Source organism: Nicotiana tomentosiformis, chromosome 3 (assembly GCF_000390325.3).
Source record: "Nicotiana tomentosiformis chromosome 3, ASM39032v3, whole genome shotgun sequence".
NCBI classification, from domain to species: domain Eukaryota; kingdom Viridiplantae; phylum Streptophyta; class Magnoliopsida; order Solanales; family Solanaceae; genus Nicotiana; species Nicotiana tomentosiformis.
The window spans coordinates 137,022,857-137,041,044 of NC_090814.1; the positions used below are offsets into that span (position 1 = coordinate 137,022,857).

The window sequence follows — 18,188 nt, forward strand, 5'->3', positions numbered from 1 at the left end:
AAGTACGAATATTACCAGTGTATCATTAAGAGGTTGTATGACTCCTTCTGCATCTTCATCACTGAAGGACAAAGTTCCTATGGGTGTGTAATCCTGAGTTCGAGACCGTTTTTCTCTCACAATCGATGTCTTAGTGCGTTTAAGCACCAGTCCCTGAGGGGTATCGGTGCCGCCGATGATTATGTGAATGACATGCTATGGTTGTTAGTTTTGCTTGCCAAAATCCCTGTTTTTAAAATGGTTCTTCTCCCTATCACTTAAACATTCTCGAAGGTGACCTTTGTTGAATAACCCGGCCACCTCCTCTCTTAGCTGCCTGCAATCTTTTGTTCTATGGCCATGGGTGCCATGATATTCACATATTTGATTGGGATTCCTCTGGGCAGGATCGGTCGGCATGGGTCGAGGCCATTTAGTATCTTTGATGCGTCCGATAGCCGACACGATGACGGATGCATCGATGCTGAAGTTATACTCCGATAACCGAGGCGCTTCCTTAGATCCGGCAGGCCTGTCGAACATACCTCTGTTCATTAGCCCCCGGGATCCTTGACCTCGATCACCTCTTTTGTTATTTTTCCCGGGGTTATGTCTCGATTCACCGATTCTGTGGTTTCCGTTATACGGTTGGTATTGATCCCTGATCGGACCTTGTTCTCGATTAATATCCCTTCGAGCAGCGGGTTCCGACCCCAACTGATCATCTTCGACCCTAATTTTTGATTGGTACCGATTGTGCAAGTCGGCCCACGTGATGGCTGGGTATTCGATCAGGTTATGCTTCAACCTCCTTGAAGTCGTCGAACTTCATTCGTTCAAACCTTGAGTGAAAGCCCGAACAGCCCAATCGTCTGTGAATGGTGGCAGATCCATTCGTTCCATTTGAAAACGAGATACGAACTCCCTCAACATCTCGTTATCCTTTTGTCTTACCTTGAAAAGGTCCAATTTCCTTGTTGCGACTTTTATGGTGCCGACGTGTGCTTTTACAAAAGAATCTGCTAACATGGCAAAAAAGTCGATGGAATTTGGTGGTAGGTTCTGATACCAAATCATTGCTCTCTTCGAGAGGGTCTCTCCGAATTTTTTTAACAACACAGATTCGATTTCATCGTCTTCTAAATCATTGCCCTTGATGGCACACGTGTAAGAAGTGATGTGCTCGTTGGGGTCGGTCGTTTCGTTATATTTGGGAATTTCGGGCATACGAAATTTTTTGGGGATTGGTTTTGGGGCTGCACTCGAGGGAAAAGGTTTTTGCACGATTTTTTTGGAATCCAACCCTTTTATCATTGGTGGAGCTCCCGGGATCTGATCGACCCTGGAATTATATGTTTTTACTTTTTATCGTTGGTTTCAATTCGCTTTGTGAGCTCCTCGAGTAATTTAGCAATTTCGGGAGTAGTCCCCGATTCTTGCTCATTTGACCTCACTATGGTTGGCTCCATTTTGTGGGCGATTTCTCGAGGTGGATTGGGCTCCGGCTTGCTCTGTAGCTGGGTTTGGCTCTGCAACGGAGCTATTCCTGCTTGTTGAGCTTGCAACATTTCAAAAATTATGTGCAAGCTGACGCCGTTTTTCTCGACGTTATGGGTATCTCGATCTGCAGACCGAGTGCCACCATGAATGCTATTTTCGGGTTTAGAATGTAGGTTCGCCCCAATGGCTACATGCGAATTGATATCTATCGGCACTTTGATTCGAGCTCCAACGGCGTTGACAATTGGTCTTTCGGTACTGGGTGTCAAGTTATTGTTCTCATCTTGAAAACCGGCTTCGTTGTCGATAGGTGAGGCCACTTGATTGGTAGTTAGTCGTTGCTAATCCGAAATCCAAGATACTTTCGGAAACAAGCGCAAAACACAACGGTGTATTTTTGTAGATTCGTATCAAATAACCACTGTTATCCTTAGCCCCACGGTGGGCGCCAATCTGTTTATCCGAAAAACGGATAGAGTTGAATTTGTACGTAGTTCTAAGGATATGTGATATAGCCTGATACAAATCGTAGGGATAAATAAAAATATCAAATAAGGATTACAAAAGAATGCAAAAATAAACAAGGTTGGAGAGAAAATAATTTTTAGGACTAAACACAATGAATCAACTAATGAAGCTTAGAAGAATAATCCTTGGATATAGGAGAATATGGTGCTTGAATTACAATGTAAGTCAAAAAACCGCCCTCTACAGAAATGTAGCCATCCTCTTTATAGTGGAGGATCCTACTTTAGATATAATTAAAAATACATAATGGAGACTCCATGATAAATTAGCTTTTCCCTTATTCCCGCCGAGATTCTCTCCCTTAGTGTATTTACAACGGCTCTTGTCTGTGGGCTCGAGCTCGATCGACCTCGGTGCCGGTCGGTAGTACTTCTAGAGCTCGATACGGACTCGGAATCAGGTGATGATTCGGACTCGGTCCCGGTTGGCCTCTGCCCCTTAAGCTCGAAATCATCTCATCATAGTTCGATTCAGACCCGAGCTCGATAATTACTTCGAACTCGATATTTGACCTATACCTGGAATCCGAAACTTGTTTGTACCATCTTCGGAACCCATCTCGATATTATGAAGTTTTTTTTCGATCCATTATATTTCAACCTTAATTAATCGTACGACCGTATACAATATTCATTTACTAATTGCAATTAGGCTCGTTTTGTATTAACGAGAATTTCACGTGGTTGGCAATGGTGCTTAATCACTAACTTATCCAACGATGTGCGTAGGAGTGCTATCCCTGTGCAGTAAAGACCCAACAACCAAACTAATACTGGTGGGTCCTATAACTCCTAATTAGTGGAAAAGTCAAAAGTTAAAAAGTCGTATACTCTAATTTTGTCTGAAGTTAAATTGTTTTTGTTATACGTCACTATAAGAGAGAAACTCAAATTAGCAACAATAATTTCGCGTTTCGAATTTTATTATTTAAACGTCCTCTTGTCTCTTGAGACGTTTGATTAATATTTTAAGTCTCCAACTTTTATTTTTTAAAGGTCAGCGATAATTAATGAAATTTTATATTTTTGTTATATGTTTACTTCTTATAAAATATGCTCTTTGATTAGTATTTTAGGTCTCCAACTTTTATTTTTTAAAGATCTGCGATAATTAATGTAAATTTTCTATTTTTTTGGTTATATGTTTACATCTTATAAAATATTCTGAATATATAAGCGGGCCCTAAATTTGTTGCTTCTTTTATTTTGACTCTTCAACGAACCTTTATTAATAATGCTAATAGTGTGTACCTATTAATCTTAATAATGTGTACCTATTAAATAAAAATGACAATTAGCTCATAAAATATTGTGCGCGTCACTCCATTAAATACTTACTTCACTTTTATTTTACATCCCTCCAAAAATAATAAATAAAATACCTAATTTATCGTGATACTCATATTAATTAATATATATTTATAATAAATTTAATAAAATAATTTAAAATGAGTAATTAATATTATGTATAGCAGGAAAAAAAATTTATTTTTTCTTAACATACTAAAAGTGACAAGTAAAAGTAAAAATTTATTTTTAAAATACTGAACAAAAAAATTGTGAGCGGAAGAAGTACCTATTTAGTACTAACTTAATTAGAAAGCAAGAAAAAAATAAAGAAGAAAGAATTAGCAACGATGGTAAAGGGGTTTTAGCATATAAAGGAGGAGGGGCTTAATTAAAACCGTCAATTAGTAAAAACATCGGCAAACAGCGACAGAAAAGTCTGGAAATGGACAACCTTTTGGGGCTTCTAAGAATAAGAGTCAAAAAAGGGGTGAATCTCGCCGTTCGTGATGTTCGCAGCAGTGATCCTTACGTTGTTGTCAAGATGGGTAAACAGGTCCGTTCCTCCCCCATAATTATGTTCCTCTTAATTTTTGAACTGTTTCCTATGTTTGGTTTGGTCTTCGATTGAGTTTTCGGTTACTACTTAGATTTTCCTTCCTTTTCTTCTTCTGTGTTCATGTTTGATTTATTGGCGATGAAATCATTGGTTGCATGGAGGATTTGCTTAAAAGGAAAGTCTTATTTAGTCTATGAATGATTATTCTGCCTGTAATTCTGTTCTTGAATTTATTCATCAGCTTTTATAATCAATTAACTTGACATCTGTAGGATCTTTGTGAATTATTATGTGGAAATTACACCAAAATTTTATTTCATTCGTATAGTCTTTAGCGTTATCTGTTCATGTTTGACGATGGGCTCTGTTATATTGGATTTGTTAATGTTGCAATCAGCAACAATCGCGTTGACATGTCACCAAAAAAACCCCCTTAACTCATTTGATAATTAAAATCAAAGAGAAAATGGTGTAAGTTTTCATTTTCGTCTTCTGATGGTGTTATCTAATTAGTCAAATTGTCTCCTGCAGTTCCTATTTTTTGGGTTTGGTCGAGCTTCCAAGTTTCAGATGTCATTTTAAGTCATGACCTCCAGAATGGGGCTGGAAAAGGGCGTTGAAGTTTTTTAATTTTTCACAACTCTATCCAATTTTTAGTTGTGGGTTCAAGAAAATGGGTCATTAAAAAAGGCATATGATTTTAGTAAGTTTTTTCTATACCAAAGAGACATTGAATGTGTAAGGTGTGCAAGTGTTAATCATTTGGCTTGGCGAGATTTGTGAGTATCTTTTTCTGGCGTTCAATGTGTTAGATCTGGAGCTTTAAACCCTTTTGGTTGATGGCGATATGTGAAGTTTAGCGCCGTGATGAGTGATAGGTCCAAAGAGCTTGACGATTTCCAGGTTCTGAAAAGTAGATTATTAGGATAGAATGGGTGGGCTTGTTGCTTCTTTTGGACTATGGAAGGTAGGAGTAGCCGATAGTTCTTGACTTTCGTGGATTCGTGAGAAGAGAACTTACACGCCGCAAGTGTTTGTACCATTGCACGGCTCAGACAAGTTTTTGAGAAATTTTTTGGGACTTGTCTATGCATTTTCTAGGAGTTGCAAAGCTGCTTCAAACAGATAGATAAACCCCTAAATATCTGCGACCTTGTTTCCAAATTTTTTGATTTGTTGAGGTACAATAATCTAAGGGAAGAATACTCCTCAGAGTTTCCAAAAGAGCAGCATTTTTTGTACCGGTATCATATTCTTAAGGTAAAGTCGGAAGATAACAATGTCTTTAATACTCTGACTTGTAAATATCTGCTTTCTTTGCCTTATTGCATGGCTTAATTAGTACTCTGAGCTTCCCAACACATCGTGCTAAATGGCAGCGATTATCGTACTAGCAAATAAAACATAAGGACTCCAATACTTAGCTCTTCTTTTCATTCAATTCTATGGATGCTGTTTTACTTTGTTAGTAGATTCATGAAATTAACTGCTTTGACCATAGTAAGTCGCAGACTTGTAACGTGGCATTAGATTGTGAAATCTTCTTCTTTTATGTATACTTTATCAATTGCTCTAACCGCAGTTTTTGGTTTGCGTACAGAAATTGAAGACCCGAGTTATAAAGAAGGATGTTAATCCTGAATGGAATGAAGATTTAACGCTTTCTGTTGCAGATCCTAATCTTCCTGTTAAGCTGGTAAAGTTTCTTGCTTGCTGGTTATCATATGAGATAAGACCTATCTTTTTAGCCAAAACACAACCGTTTCTCGTTAGGCACTTTCAGGGTGCTATCAAATGCTCCTAATTAAAAGTGTGCTAATTTATACAACTTTTGGTATTCATATTTCTTGTTTATGTTCTCTGTCTATGTTTGCTTCCAGACAGTTTATGATCATGATTTGTTTAGCAAGGATGACAAAATGGGAGATGCAGAATTTGACATCAAGCCATTTTTAGAGGCTCTCAAGATGAACTTAACTGGCCTCCCAGGTGGCACCATTATTACAAGAATACAACCGTGCAGATCAAACTGTCTGGCCGAAGAGTGTAATGTGGTATGGAAAGATGGTCAGGTTGTGCAAGATATGTGCCTAAGATTGAGAAATGTGGAATGTGGCGAGGTCGAACTTCAACTTCAGTGGATCAACCTTCCTGGCTCCAGGGGTTTATAGAACACAGCGTGTATATTATGTATATTTGGTTGCAGTTGGTTGCAGTCTATGAACTGGTATGTCCCATAATAGATCCTCTCTGGATGTGATAATTGGAGTTTGTTATATAGGCAAAGTTCGATTAATTAACTTTTGCACACAGTACCAATTTGTGCAAGATCTGTAGTTTACTGAATATGTGGTTTGTTTTTTTCTTCTTCAATATTTGTTGTATTTCACAGGAATTGTTGTAGTTATATATGTGACATATTCAATATACAGGTTTGCAGAGAAGTGCATACTTCTGGTTTATATTGTGTGTATATTATGCTGTTTAATATTTGCATACTTGTTCTTAAATGCAGCTTTACGGCCAGAATAACCCACTCTTTTCTAGAGCTATTTCACTTTTACATTGGTTAAGCTCAAATAGGCAGCTCAAATGCTAAGCTAGATCACTAAAGAGTACTTTTTTTTTTTTGCCCGAGTGTTGCAACTTTACAGGCCCAAACAATTAGAATATGGCTAATTTAAGTAGAAACGGCATCTGGTAGCCTCTCTAAACAGCTTTTATACATCCTGATTTTTAGAGTTTTTCGGGACAAAAATGTACCGAGTTATTTTGAAGTTAAGAGTTAAAAATTTCAGGATAAAATAAATAGTGGCTAATCCCTAAATACATCCCTGAGAATGACTATCTGTGCACTTGTCCCCTAATTTAAGTGTCTCGAGATCCCCTTTTTGGGCTTTGGTTCAGTTGGATCTTGTTTCATCTTCCCTAAATGTAGCATGAACTATAGTTCATTTATGAGTAATTTTCAGAAACCATTATTGTTTAGTGGCTATTAACTTCCTATAGCCATTATGTATATATATGTATCATGCATTTCATGTCAGTAGCCTTTAGAGGTACTCAGATGTTACAAGTTGTATCTTCTCAATCTCTCTTTACATTACTGTTCTTATTTATGCTTTCCAGCCTTACATACTCGGTACTTTATTTGTACTGACGTCCCTTTTGCCTGGGGACTCCCTATTGTTACAATTTAGTTGTTACGCGACTGTATTCGCGTTACTGTATTCATGAATACAATAGCGGAATACGCCTAAAAGATAGGGGAGTCCAGCTGTGCGACTGTATTCGTTATATTCATGCGAAACTAGCCTACAAATAGGAGGGTCCAGTTGTTTAATAACGGAAAGAGGATCAATTAGCATGTATCGCTCCAAATTTAACTCAACAAAATTAGTTTTACATAAATTTCGATGCTACGCGACCATATTCGCTATATTCACGCTACTGTATTCATGAATATAGTAGTGAAATTCGCCTTAAAAGTAGGGGAATCCATTTGTGCGACTGTATTCGCCTAAAAAAATAGGAGAATTCGGCTGTTTAATAACGAAAAGAGGATCGATTAGTGTATATCACTCCTAATTTAACTCAACAAAATAAATTCTACATAAATTTCGTTACTACCGTGTTGTATTCCATGTATTCGTGCGATGAGGTAATAAAAAAATATGGTGTATACCGTTCTATTCAAGTCGAATGTATACATTGTATTCAATTCACAAATATTCATTATTCAGTATTATACATCGTATTCAACTCACCATATTCAATTTGACTTCAAACAACAAAAAATCACAAAACACAATGATATTCGGTTGTATTCAAAAAATACAAACCTTCGAAATACATAAATACACATGAAAAAATAATGTATTTATACAAAATATAATGTATTTGAGTGTATTTTGTATAGAATACAATGTATTTGTATCATTGTATGCGACTAAAATAGCCAAAAAAAAAAGAAGAAAGTTCGCTGGAGATGGCGTTTTCCGGCCAAACAAAATACTGTATACATTGTATTAAAAACTAAAAATGGAGACGAACAAAAACCTGGCCCTCAAATCTTCTTCGACGTAGCCATGGTTAGATCGTTCGCCTAAGAGGATGAGCCAATAGTTGAAGTTTCTTCCTCAAGCCTAACAATGGCGAAAATAAAAAAAAAAAGTGAAGAGAAAAAGAAGAATGACAGAGTAATTTGGTGTGAACCGACCAAAAGAATTACCAATTACTACGAATTTTTGGAGCAAAAACATTGAGGAGTAATTCTGAGATATTTGCTCCTACAATCTTGTTGTGGGGGATAGAGATCTTGGAGAGAGAAGGAAGAAAAATCTTGGTGTGATTTGAGAGAGAACGTGTGTTAACTAAAAGAAAGAGAAAGAAAAAATATAAATAGTGTATTTCAAGTCTCAACGATAGTGTGTATATAATAAATACCTATTTTGCTATTTATAATAAATAGGGTGTAATAGTTTGTTATAGGAGGTAAAGTCTCCTTTATTTATTTGTCAGTTTCATTAGTAATTTCAAGTTCTTAATTTGACTGCCACACACCACAAATAGAATGGTTGTTACTTATTTCCAAATTGCTTAGCTTGCGTTTAAAGTTCATTTTATGCTGATTAGAAAAGATATAGTTAACTTTTTTTTTCCGGTGGGGGACAGGAATGATCTTCTCGGCAAAGATCCTTACTTAGCTAATAAATTTGCAACATATTAATTCTTTACAACCACACCTAGCACCAGCACTCCAAGATAGCAATCATGTTCATATGCATATGTTTCAATGTACACAGAGATTATCAGTAATATGAGAGGAGGAAATAAAAGAGTAGATCCACTGGTGTACTAAAGGTAGAGGACAAAAGGTTTGGCAAATCCAAAAGATTGGTCTAAATACTCGGATTTTTTTCATTAATGGCACGCAGTATTGTGTGAACAAATCTTTATAGAACCGAGGCAGACCAAATTAAGCTTCTTGATACACCGCGTGGGGTCCGGGAAGGGTAACGTCTACGTATATCTTGTTGGGTTTTTTAAGCTTAAATGTAGCTTAAAAGAGAGTGAATGGAAAACGGAGGGAAATTGAAAATATTTGAGTTTCCCTCCTTGACAAAGGGATATTGTCCCATATTGGAAGAGGAAGAGATTTTGATAGATATATATACAATTGCACTTCTTCTAACTCTTAAAGAGTTAAGAAGAAGGCAAGCCTCGCGCCGTCGTCGTCGCTTGCTCGGCTTCGGCCAAATAATCGATTGATTGATTAATTTTTTGGACCAAATTTATTTGTTAATAGTAAATATTAACAGAATTGTTATTAAATATCCGATTTTTTGTAAACGGAATATTAATATTAAATCCAAACGTAATAGTATATGCCCTTCACTTTTTGTAAAAGACATTTACAAAACAGTTTGCACCTCTTCAGAAGAACAGTTTGTACCTCTTCAAACCTAAAGAGTTGAAGAACAGTTTGCACCTCTTCAGATTTGAAGAAACAGTTGGCAAGAGTTGCACCTCTTCAGATTGAGCTCAACATTGGCTATAAATACCAGTCCATTCTCTCAATTTTTCCATACGAATTTCTGACTTCTCCTCCTTTCTTCTGCATTATTTTAACTACAAACAAAGTATCAGTAAGTGTGATTTGCTACCGATTTTGTGTTCGCTGAAACATTTGTGTTTGAAGTATCGCTACACCAGTGTATAATTCGTTCTATCCTGGGAGGAAATAATTCACAACCTTGGGTACTATGAGGGGATTAAATTCCTTAAGGAAACACTGTGAATTCAGTGGGCTCGGATTAAATTCTGTTTCATTTACATTTATGTTATTTTATCTTCTCCATAATTGTTTTACAAATACAGCTAAACAACATATCTTACCCTTACCCTGTGAAGTAGAAAAACTATTTATGATAGACCCTCAGCACAAGAAGATGAAAAAAGACAATAGAATAGTGACAACAACAGAAACCATAAAGATAGAATAAAATAAATAAATAAAAAAAGTATTATCAGTAATTAGTAACAACGACAAGTTAATCGGAGCGGAAAAATAATAAGAACACAACATGTATCACTTATTCACTTTCATAAGAAAACAAGACACTAACAGACTAGACTAATACCACGTACGGAGTAGGAAAACGCTCAACTACCTTCTAACTTACAACCCTAATGCTTGACCTCCATACTTTCCTATCAAAAACTATGACCTCAGTGAGCTGGAGTCGCGCCTTATCACCTCTCCCCAATACTTCTTAGGTCACCCTCTACCTCTCCTCATACTCGCCAAGGTCAACCGCTCGCACCTCCTCACTGGGGCATCTAGGCTTCTTCTCTGCACGTGCCCAAAACCATCTAAGCCTTGCTTCCCGCATTTTATCTTCTAGGGGAGCCACACCCTCCTTCACCCGAATATCTTCATTTCTAATCTTATCCAACCTAGTGTGCTCAGACATCCATCTCAACATCCCCAATTCTGCTACTTTCATCTTCTGTATATGAGAATTCTTGATCCGCCAATACTCTACCCTATATAATATGACCGGTCTAACCACCGTTCTATAAAACTTACCTAAGTTTGGATGACATATTCTTGTCACACAAGACGCTATTAGTGAAAGGTGACAAGTGCAATATGGTTCCAACACTACAGTTATAAGATAGATAAATAAATACATGCCGTTTTGTACTCCTTAGGAAACCTAACCATTTTCATATGACCAATTTATAGCAAATTGTGCAAATTAAACATAATGTTTTGGGGGAAGTAGTTTGGGAGTCCAAGAGAGTTGTGACCCTTGCCCTGACACGCCAATCTTTGCTCCCTCTTTTCTCATTCGCCATTCCCCACTCCTATGGCCTCTGATGCCTCCTTCATTCATTTCAACGCATGCTTCTGTGGACTGTAGCCTTTTATCACTTCTAGGACATTATATTAACATATCTCTCTTCCTATTATCTTCCCCCTAAGAATAACATTTTCATTTTCTAATTCATAGCCGCCAATCAGCTTCTACTTCTCGTTTGAGCTAAAATAACAGTATAAGGGGTTGTTTGGCTCACATAATTAACATTATACTCCTATTGCAGATATTACTTATATGGTGGTTAATAATGAAGGAATTATTATGCATTGGTTAATAATGAAAAGAGTTTTATACATGGACAACTTTAAAAGGACACTACTGCCTTTAAATCGTTCAACCATCGTACATAAAATAATACACAAATTTCATCATAACTTAATATGAGTATTATTTAATACTGCCAACCAGACGTTGCATTAATTATGCGACGATCATTTTTCTTACATGCAAATACTATAATATTTTATATAGAATTTTATGCTGAGATTAATTACTCCGACACCACTAACCAAACGACCTCTAAGGAGTTTCCACTTCCCATCTCAAGAATTATTGAAGAAGGGAATATATGCTAATTATTCTTCAAGAGCTATGAAAAATTTACTAAACATTTTTACACTTCCTTGAGAATAATGGCTATAATACATCAAACTAGGAATGGACAAACCAAACCGGCCCACCACAAAAAATGCACCTTTATTTTCACCATAGCTTCCTTGTTCCTTAGTTCCTGTTGTTGTCACAATGCCCCATCAATGCCCCAGTCAGTTGTTGCATATTCACCATTTCCAGAATATAAATAGAAGATATTTTTACATTAATAAAGAACAGTGAGGGGGCAATACTGCTTTATATCATTTTCACATGCATGAGAAGGTTGTCTGGGTAAAAGTGCAAACAGGCAAAAGGAAATACTGTACTATTTTAATTTACAGAATAAGAAAAAGTGGGAATAAAAATAAACACTAGAGGAACAGCAGTAGCCCATCAACAGCCCACGAGCCAAAAAGCCAAATACAAAAAGAAAGTGACTTAAAAATAAAAGCTCCGGCAAGAAAGTACTTAAAAGGGACACCACTGAAAAGCAGTCCGGTATACTAGGCTTTCGCTATACACGAATTCGGAAAAATAACGGACCACAAGAATCTACTACAAGAATATATTGTATGTTTTGTATTTATGTAAGAAGCTGTTTTCACGGCTCGTACCCCTGACCTCCACTGTGACTTAAAAATAAAAGCTCCAGAAACAAGTACTCACTTAAAAAGGGATACCACTTAAAGGGCAGCCCGGTGGCACTAGGCTCTCGCTATACACGAGGTCGGGAAAAGCTAGATCATAAAGATTTATTGTACGCAGTCTAATTTTATATTTTTACAAGAGCCTGTTTATATTGCTCGAACCCGTGACCTCTATGGTAACTTAAAAATAAAAGCTCCCGAAAACAAGTACTTAAAAAGGAACACCACCTCTTAACCAAAATGCTTTTTCTGTATACAGCTCTGTGAACCATTGAAGATAGAGCCATATACCAACTAACCAGACCAGATTATACCAATTTATCAGACCCCCATTTTCTCTCTCTATTTCTTTCAAATCCAAACACACCCCAAAACAAAGAGGAAAAGAACAAAGGGTAGGCAAATATAATTAGAAAAATACCTTTTGCTTTGGAGACTGCAAGAAGTGTAAGCTTGCTCTCCTCGCAACTCTCAAAGCTGTATTCTGTATCTCTCAAATGCCAAAAAATATTGCTCCTTTCTGCAAACTCACCACAACCCCATAAACCAAAACACATGCTCCTTCATAACTTTGCTTATATTAACCAACACATCACACCCTCCTCCCTCTTCCTACTCATCAACTTTCCTCTATTTCAAAACTATTCTGTATTCTTTGTATGTTTTCTTGATTTGGGTATTTCAAGAAACTAGCTAAAGATGATAACTTTATCTGATTTCTACCATGTTATGACTGCTGTTGTGCCACTTTATGTGGCCATGATATTAGCATATGGTTCTGTTAAATGGTGGAAGATTTTTTCCCCCGACCAGTGTTCTGGTATTAACAGATTTGTTGCACTTTTCGCAGTTCCACTTCTCTCTTTCCACTTTATAGCTGGTAACAATCCTTATACAATGAATATACGGTTCATTGCTGCTGATACTCTTCAGAAACTTATTGTTCTTGGGGCTCTTGCTATTTGGGCTAATTTTAGCAAAAGGGGTAGTTTAGAATGGAGTATAACACTCTTTTCTTTATCAACTCTTCCAAATACTTTAGTTATGGGTATTCCTTTGTTAAAGGGAATGTATGGTGATTTTTCTGGAAGCTTAATGGTTCAAATAGTTGTACTACAGTGTATTATTTGGTACACTTTGATGCTTTTTATGTTTGAGTTCAGAGGTGCAAGAATGCTGATTTCTGAGCAATTTCCAGATACTGCTGGTTCAATTGTTTCAATCCATGTTGATTCTGATGTCATGTCATTAGATGGTAGACAAGTTTTGGAAACTGAAGCTGAAGTGAAAGAAGATGGAAAACTTCATGTTACTGTTAGAAAATCAAATGCCTCAAGGTCGGATATATTTTCAAGAAGGTCACAGGGATTTTCTTCTACAACTCCAAGACCATCAAATTTAACAAATGCAGAGATTTACTCTCTACAATCTTCAAGAAATCCAACTCCAAGAGGTTCAAGTTTTAACCACACTGATTTTTACTCAATGGTGGCTGGTGGGAGAAACTCAAACTTTGGTGCAAATGATGTTTATGGTATGTCAGCTTCAAGAGGACCAACTCCTAGGCCTTCAAATTATGAGGAAGAAAGTGGAAAATCAAGATTTAATTACAACCATGGAGCTGCAGCACAACAAAGTAGTAATAATAATAATAACACTACTCATTATCCAGCTCCAAATCCTGGTATGTTTTCACCTAGTAATGGTGCAAAAGCAGTGGCTAGCACTAATAACAAGAAAGGTAACAAAGGAGAGGAAGGTGGTAAGGATCTTCATATGTTTGTTTGGAGCTCAAGTGCTTCTCCTGTTTCTGATGTTTTTGGAGGTCATGATTATGGAGCTAATTTAGACCAGACTGCAGCTAAGGATGTAAGAGTACCTATCTCTCCTGGAAAAGGTAAGTAAATTAATTCTTTCCTTTTGTTACTTTGCCTTTTAAAATGTTCTAGCTGGGAGTCTTTTTTCTGATGTTTGTTTAATCACTGTGAATTATTGGATTTATATAGTTGAAGGGCAAAGAAACAATCAAGAAAACTACATGGAGAGAGATGACTTCAGCTTTGCAAATAGAGATGCAGAAATGAATATTAACAACCAAGAAGGTGAAAAAGTTGGAGAAAATAAAGCAAAGGTTATGCCTCCAACAAGTGTAATGACTAGGCTTATACTAATCATGGTTTGGAGGAAACTTATAAGAAATCCAAACACTTATTCAAGCTTGTTTGGTCTCACTTGGTCTCTAGTTTCATTCAGGTTTGGCAATTTTCTGTTTCATCAAAACGATTGAGCATTTATTATTTGCTATTCTTTTTTCTTTCTTGGGTTGGTATAAATTCTGATTATTTTTATTTTTTTTAAAATGTAGGTGGAATTTGAAGATGCCTGCTATAATTGCACAGTCCATATCTATACTGTCAGATGCAGGACTTGGCATGGCAATGTTCAGTCTAGGTGAGTTACATTATTTCCTTTAAGCTGCAAACACATTATGTCTAATGTCCCTCAAATAAGAAAAGGGCATCAGAGTGCTGCTCAATGTACTAATTTCCCGTTATGTGTGTGATCCGGATAGATCGGCTTACAAGGGTCTATTTTATCCTCTTTATGCACGAGGGAGTTTCCCCGGTTCGACTCTTAGCTAACTTTACCAATCATGCTCTTCTTCGCTTAAAAAAATGTCCCTCCGATAAGATATCAAAATAATGATCAAATGTAACTTTACATTATTAAATTACTACTAACTGTTAGAAGGGGGAGCGTGCTAAAAAGCAAAGTAAGCCAACAGCATGTATAATGGTCATCATAACATTTCTCTCTCTCTCTCTTTCTTTAATTAAATGGGACTTCTTTACCCCATCTCAATGTTTTCTCATTTCTAAAACACTTCCTTCTTTTTCGCAATCGTTACAATCATGATAACTACTACTAGTAGGTACAACACTCTCACATTAGTGGAAGTGATGATGCCATGCACTTAAAAAGCCTCTTTTTACATTCTTTTTTCTATTTGATTTGCATGTTATATAGTGGAAGTACAAAAGTTGTATATTTTCCATGTAATAAATGTATAGTATAATATATTATTGATGGATGGCAGGTCTGTTTATGGCTTTGCAACCAAGGATAATAGCATGTGGGAATTCTACAGCAGCTTTTGCAATGGCTGTGAGATTCCTTACAGGTCCAGCTGTTATGGCAGCTTCTTCCATTGCTGTTGGCCTTCGTGGAGTTCTCCTACACGTTGCAATTGTACAGGTAAATCTATGCTCTTGCATTTCTTTTCCTTAATTAAATAGTACAACTTCATTTACTATGTCGTGAGTGTCTATTAGAAACAACGTACTCCTGTCTTTCCTGTATCATTCTTGTGGGATCATACCGGTGATGTTGTGGTTGTTCGATCGCATATGTTGTTTTAATGATTAAAAGCATAAACAAATATGGGTATGTTCATTATTTTATTTCAAACTCTTCACTATGACCTACCACCAATAAATTAAACTATCCTGCTATACACTCCCAAAATTTACTAGTGCTCCGCAATGCATTCAATCAAGTAACCAACTAGTACAATTTACAATCATCTATAAGCCTGGGGTAAGCCAGAATTTAGAAACAAGGGGATGAGAAGCTGGAACAAGTGTGTTTTTACCATACGTATACATTTTAATCTTTTTTAACGTGTATACAAAGTTCAAGCCAAAACATTAAATTACTCGCCTTAAATTTGTCTAGCGAAATTTTTCTTAGCCCTTTTCATTTCATTGACCATCATTCCATCTGAGCTGACAAATCTTGCATTTTATATTGAATTACCTTCAACAAATTTCTATATTCTTATAGAACATTATTCTTCATTAAAAAAAAAGATTAAATACTCCACATGCATGATGATGAGACCTACTGGTCAATTGATGATGTACCAAGATTTCGGCCACGATAATTATTTCAATAGAGAATTAATGTTTCAGAATTTGCAACTTTGCATGTATTATTTATGCTTGAATTGTTAAAGGTTGGAAATTGGATAAAGGGAATAGATGTCGTAATCAATAATGACATGTTTGTTTATACTTTTGTGATGTTCTCTACTAATAATATATAAAATGAATATGTAAAACAGGCAGCTCTACCGCAAGGAATTGTTCCCTTTGTCTTCGCCAAGGAATACAACGTTCACCCTGACATTCTTAGCACGGGGTAAGAATTACTAACAACTTTTTCTTGTGTTTTCAAGTAATTTAATTCACGACTAACTCTTTTAAAATTCTTTTGTTTGTAAATAAAATTTACAGTGTCATTTTTGGGATGTTGATTGCGTTGCCGATAACACTGGTCTACTACATTTTGATGGGACTTTGAAAAGCGACTTGATTCCATGCAAATTAATATTAGTGCAGCCATGCATGGATATAAAAAACTCACAGCTTTTGTTTATGGTTGGTCTTAGATCGATAAGAATGAAAAGAGTTGTAACAAAAGTGATGACGAAAAAGCAAAGCAGAAGGAACAAAAAGATCACTGCTAGCTGAAAATACTCTCCCTCATTCAAATGTCTAATTAATGGATATTGTCTTTGGTACGTAGTACGAGTGTAAAATCATGTTTGTAGTCTATTGATTATCAGGAAAAAGAAAATTATATTCCTAGTAGTTACTTATGATATTTATTACAATTATTTAAAGACTTCCCATAAAAAAAATCAATTAATTCGACATTTTCCCCCATTTTTATCCTTTAAAAAAAAGTATATGTTGGCCCTGTCGGGCGGGAGTTTGGGTTGGGGAATTTAAATTATGCCGTGCGATTTTTGTTTGACTATAGGGTCATTAAAAGTCAACTATAGGTGATAATTAATAATAATTGGAAGTAATAACTTGAAGATTTTAAACAATAATTAATCTGCTATAACATATTAAAATATTTTGATATTGTAAAAAAAATTACATTGTGAATGTACAATAATCTAAATCAATGACATGAGCAAAAAAGTGTGGCGACATGGAATGTTAGTTTGGATGGTTTGTGAAAGTTTTCAAAAGTTTCTTGAAGCATATTCTTTATATATGACTTGTGAGGCAGAATATTTTGGCTAAAAGACGAAATAAATAGACAATTGCAAACAATTCTATCTTTACAGCGATGTGATTATTATTCTTTTGCTAAGATAATAGATGCTATATCGAGAAGAGAAAAAGAAGAAGAAATAGATGCTATATTGAGAAAAGAAAAGAAAAGAAAATCCCACTTTCTAATACAGTGATCAAAATGAAAATAAAAATAAATTAATAGAATTAGACGTATTATGTGTTCTATGGTTGATTCGGATCGGAAGTGTAAATAAAAGGGTGTAAGTGTAAAGTCTTTGTTAATTTCTTGCTCAATTTTCTTCTCTTTAAAGCTAATAATATAGTTGACAAGCATGAATTTAACCGCCACGATTAAGAAAGTAAAGATCCATTACGTAACTTAGTTACTTAGGATACATAACTCTGTAGCTAAATGATTTAACTCGTAGGGGCAGGCCGTATTAAGTATTTCGTATTTAAGCAGGGTTCGGGACGGGCCGCATCGTAAGTAATATAATGTAGATAGTCTATTTTAATGCAAGTATTAGTGACTGCTTCCATCGCTCAAATCGATGACACGTGGTCATAAGAAGACAAGACAAACTTTACCGCAGCACTCTGAATAAAGAAAAAGTTAAATCGTAACGAAGTCCCGGCACCTACCACTAAAGATACCTATTTAATAATTATCACTAATTATAATGATTTATGGGGAAAACGACGATTTTACCAACCCATTAGCCTTGATTTGCTGACCGCATCTATAGTCTCTCTAACGTAGTTAAATTTCCCTTTCAAAAGGTACATAATTTAACATGGCACGTGATCATTCGAAGTGCTAATTACAATTTGACCTTTGGAACATATTCTAATTAATGTTTAATAACATTAGTGCCTTCTTAACGGCCAACACCATGTCTTCAGTTAGCACTTAGCACTTCTACTTAATGAAAAAGAAAAACATGTCTTCATGAGTTAGGTAATTATCACAAATCCAAACAGAATTAAAAGGAGCAATGTTTGTCATAACTTAATTAGATATAAGGATCGAGTTTCAAAAGGAATATCTCCTCTTTTTGTTTCTCTGTTAGTTTATTTACAAGTAATCTTGGACTATGATTACAGGAAATTTGGAATAT

The 18,188-nt window shown here is 35.9% G+C and overlaps 2 protein-coding genes across 2 annotated transcripts; both read left to right on the plus strand.

Moving 5' to 3' along the window:
* Positions 1–3,621: 3,621 nt before the first annotated feature.
* Positions 3,622–6,314, plus strand: LOC104107695 (protein C2-DOMAIN ABA-RELATED 4-like). The gene is made up of 3 exons (XM_009616566.4): positions 3,622–3,849; positions 5,453–5,548; positions 5,733–6,314. The coding sequence occupies exons 1-3, from the start codon at positions 3,739–3,741 to the stop codon at positions 6,021–6,023; spliced, it is 498 nt and encodes a 165-aa protein (XP_009614861.1). The 5' UTR covers positions 3,622–3,738; the 3' UTR covers positions 6,024–6,314.
* A 5,920-nt stretch (positions 6,315–12,234) lies between these two features.
* LOC104107694 (probable auxin efflux carrier component 1c) lies at positions 12,235–16,632 on the plus strand. Its single transcript, XM_009616565.4, has 6 exons — positions 12,235–13,877; positions 13,987–14,233; positions 14,346–14,431; positions 15,078–15,235; positions 16,104–16,180; positions 16,276–16,632. The coding sequence occupies exons 1-6, from the start codon at positions 12,680–12,682 to the stop codon at positions 16,340–16,342; spliced, it is 1,833 nt and encodes a 610-aa protein (XP_009614860.1). The 5' UTR covers positions 12,235–12,679; the 3' UTR covers positions 16,343–16,632.
* Positions 16,633–18,188: the final 1,556 nt, after the last annotated feature.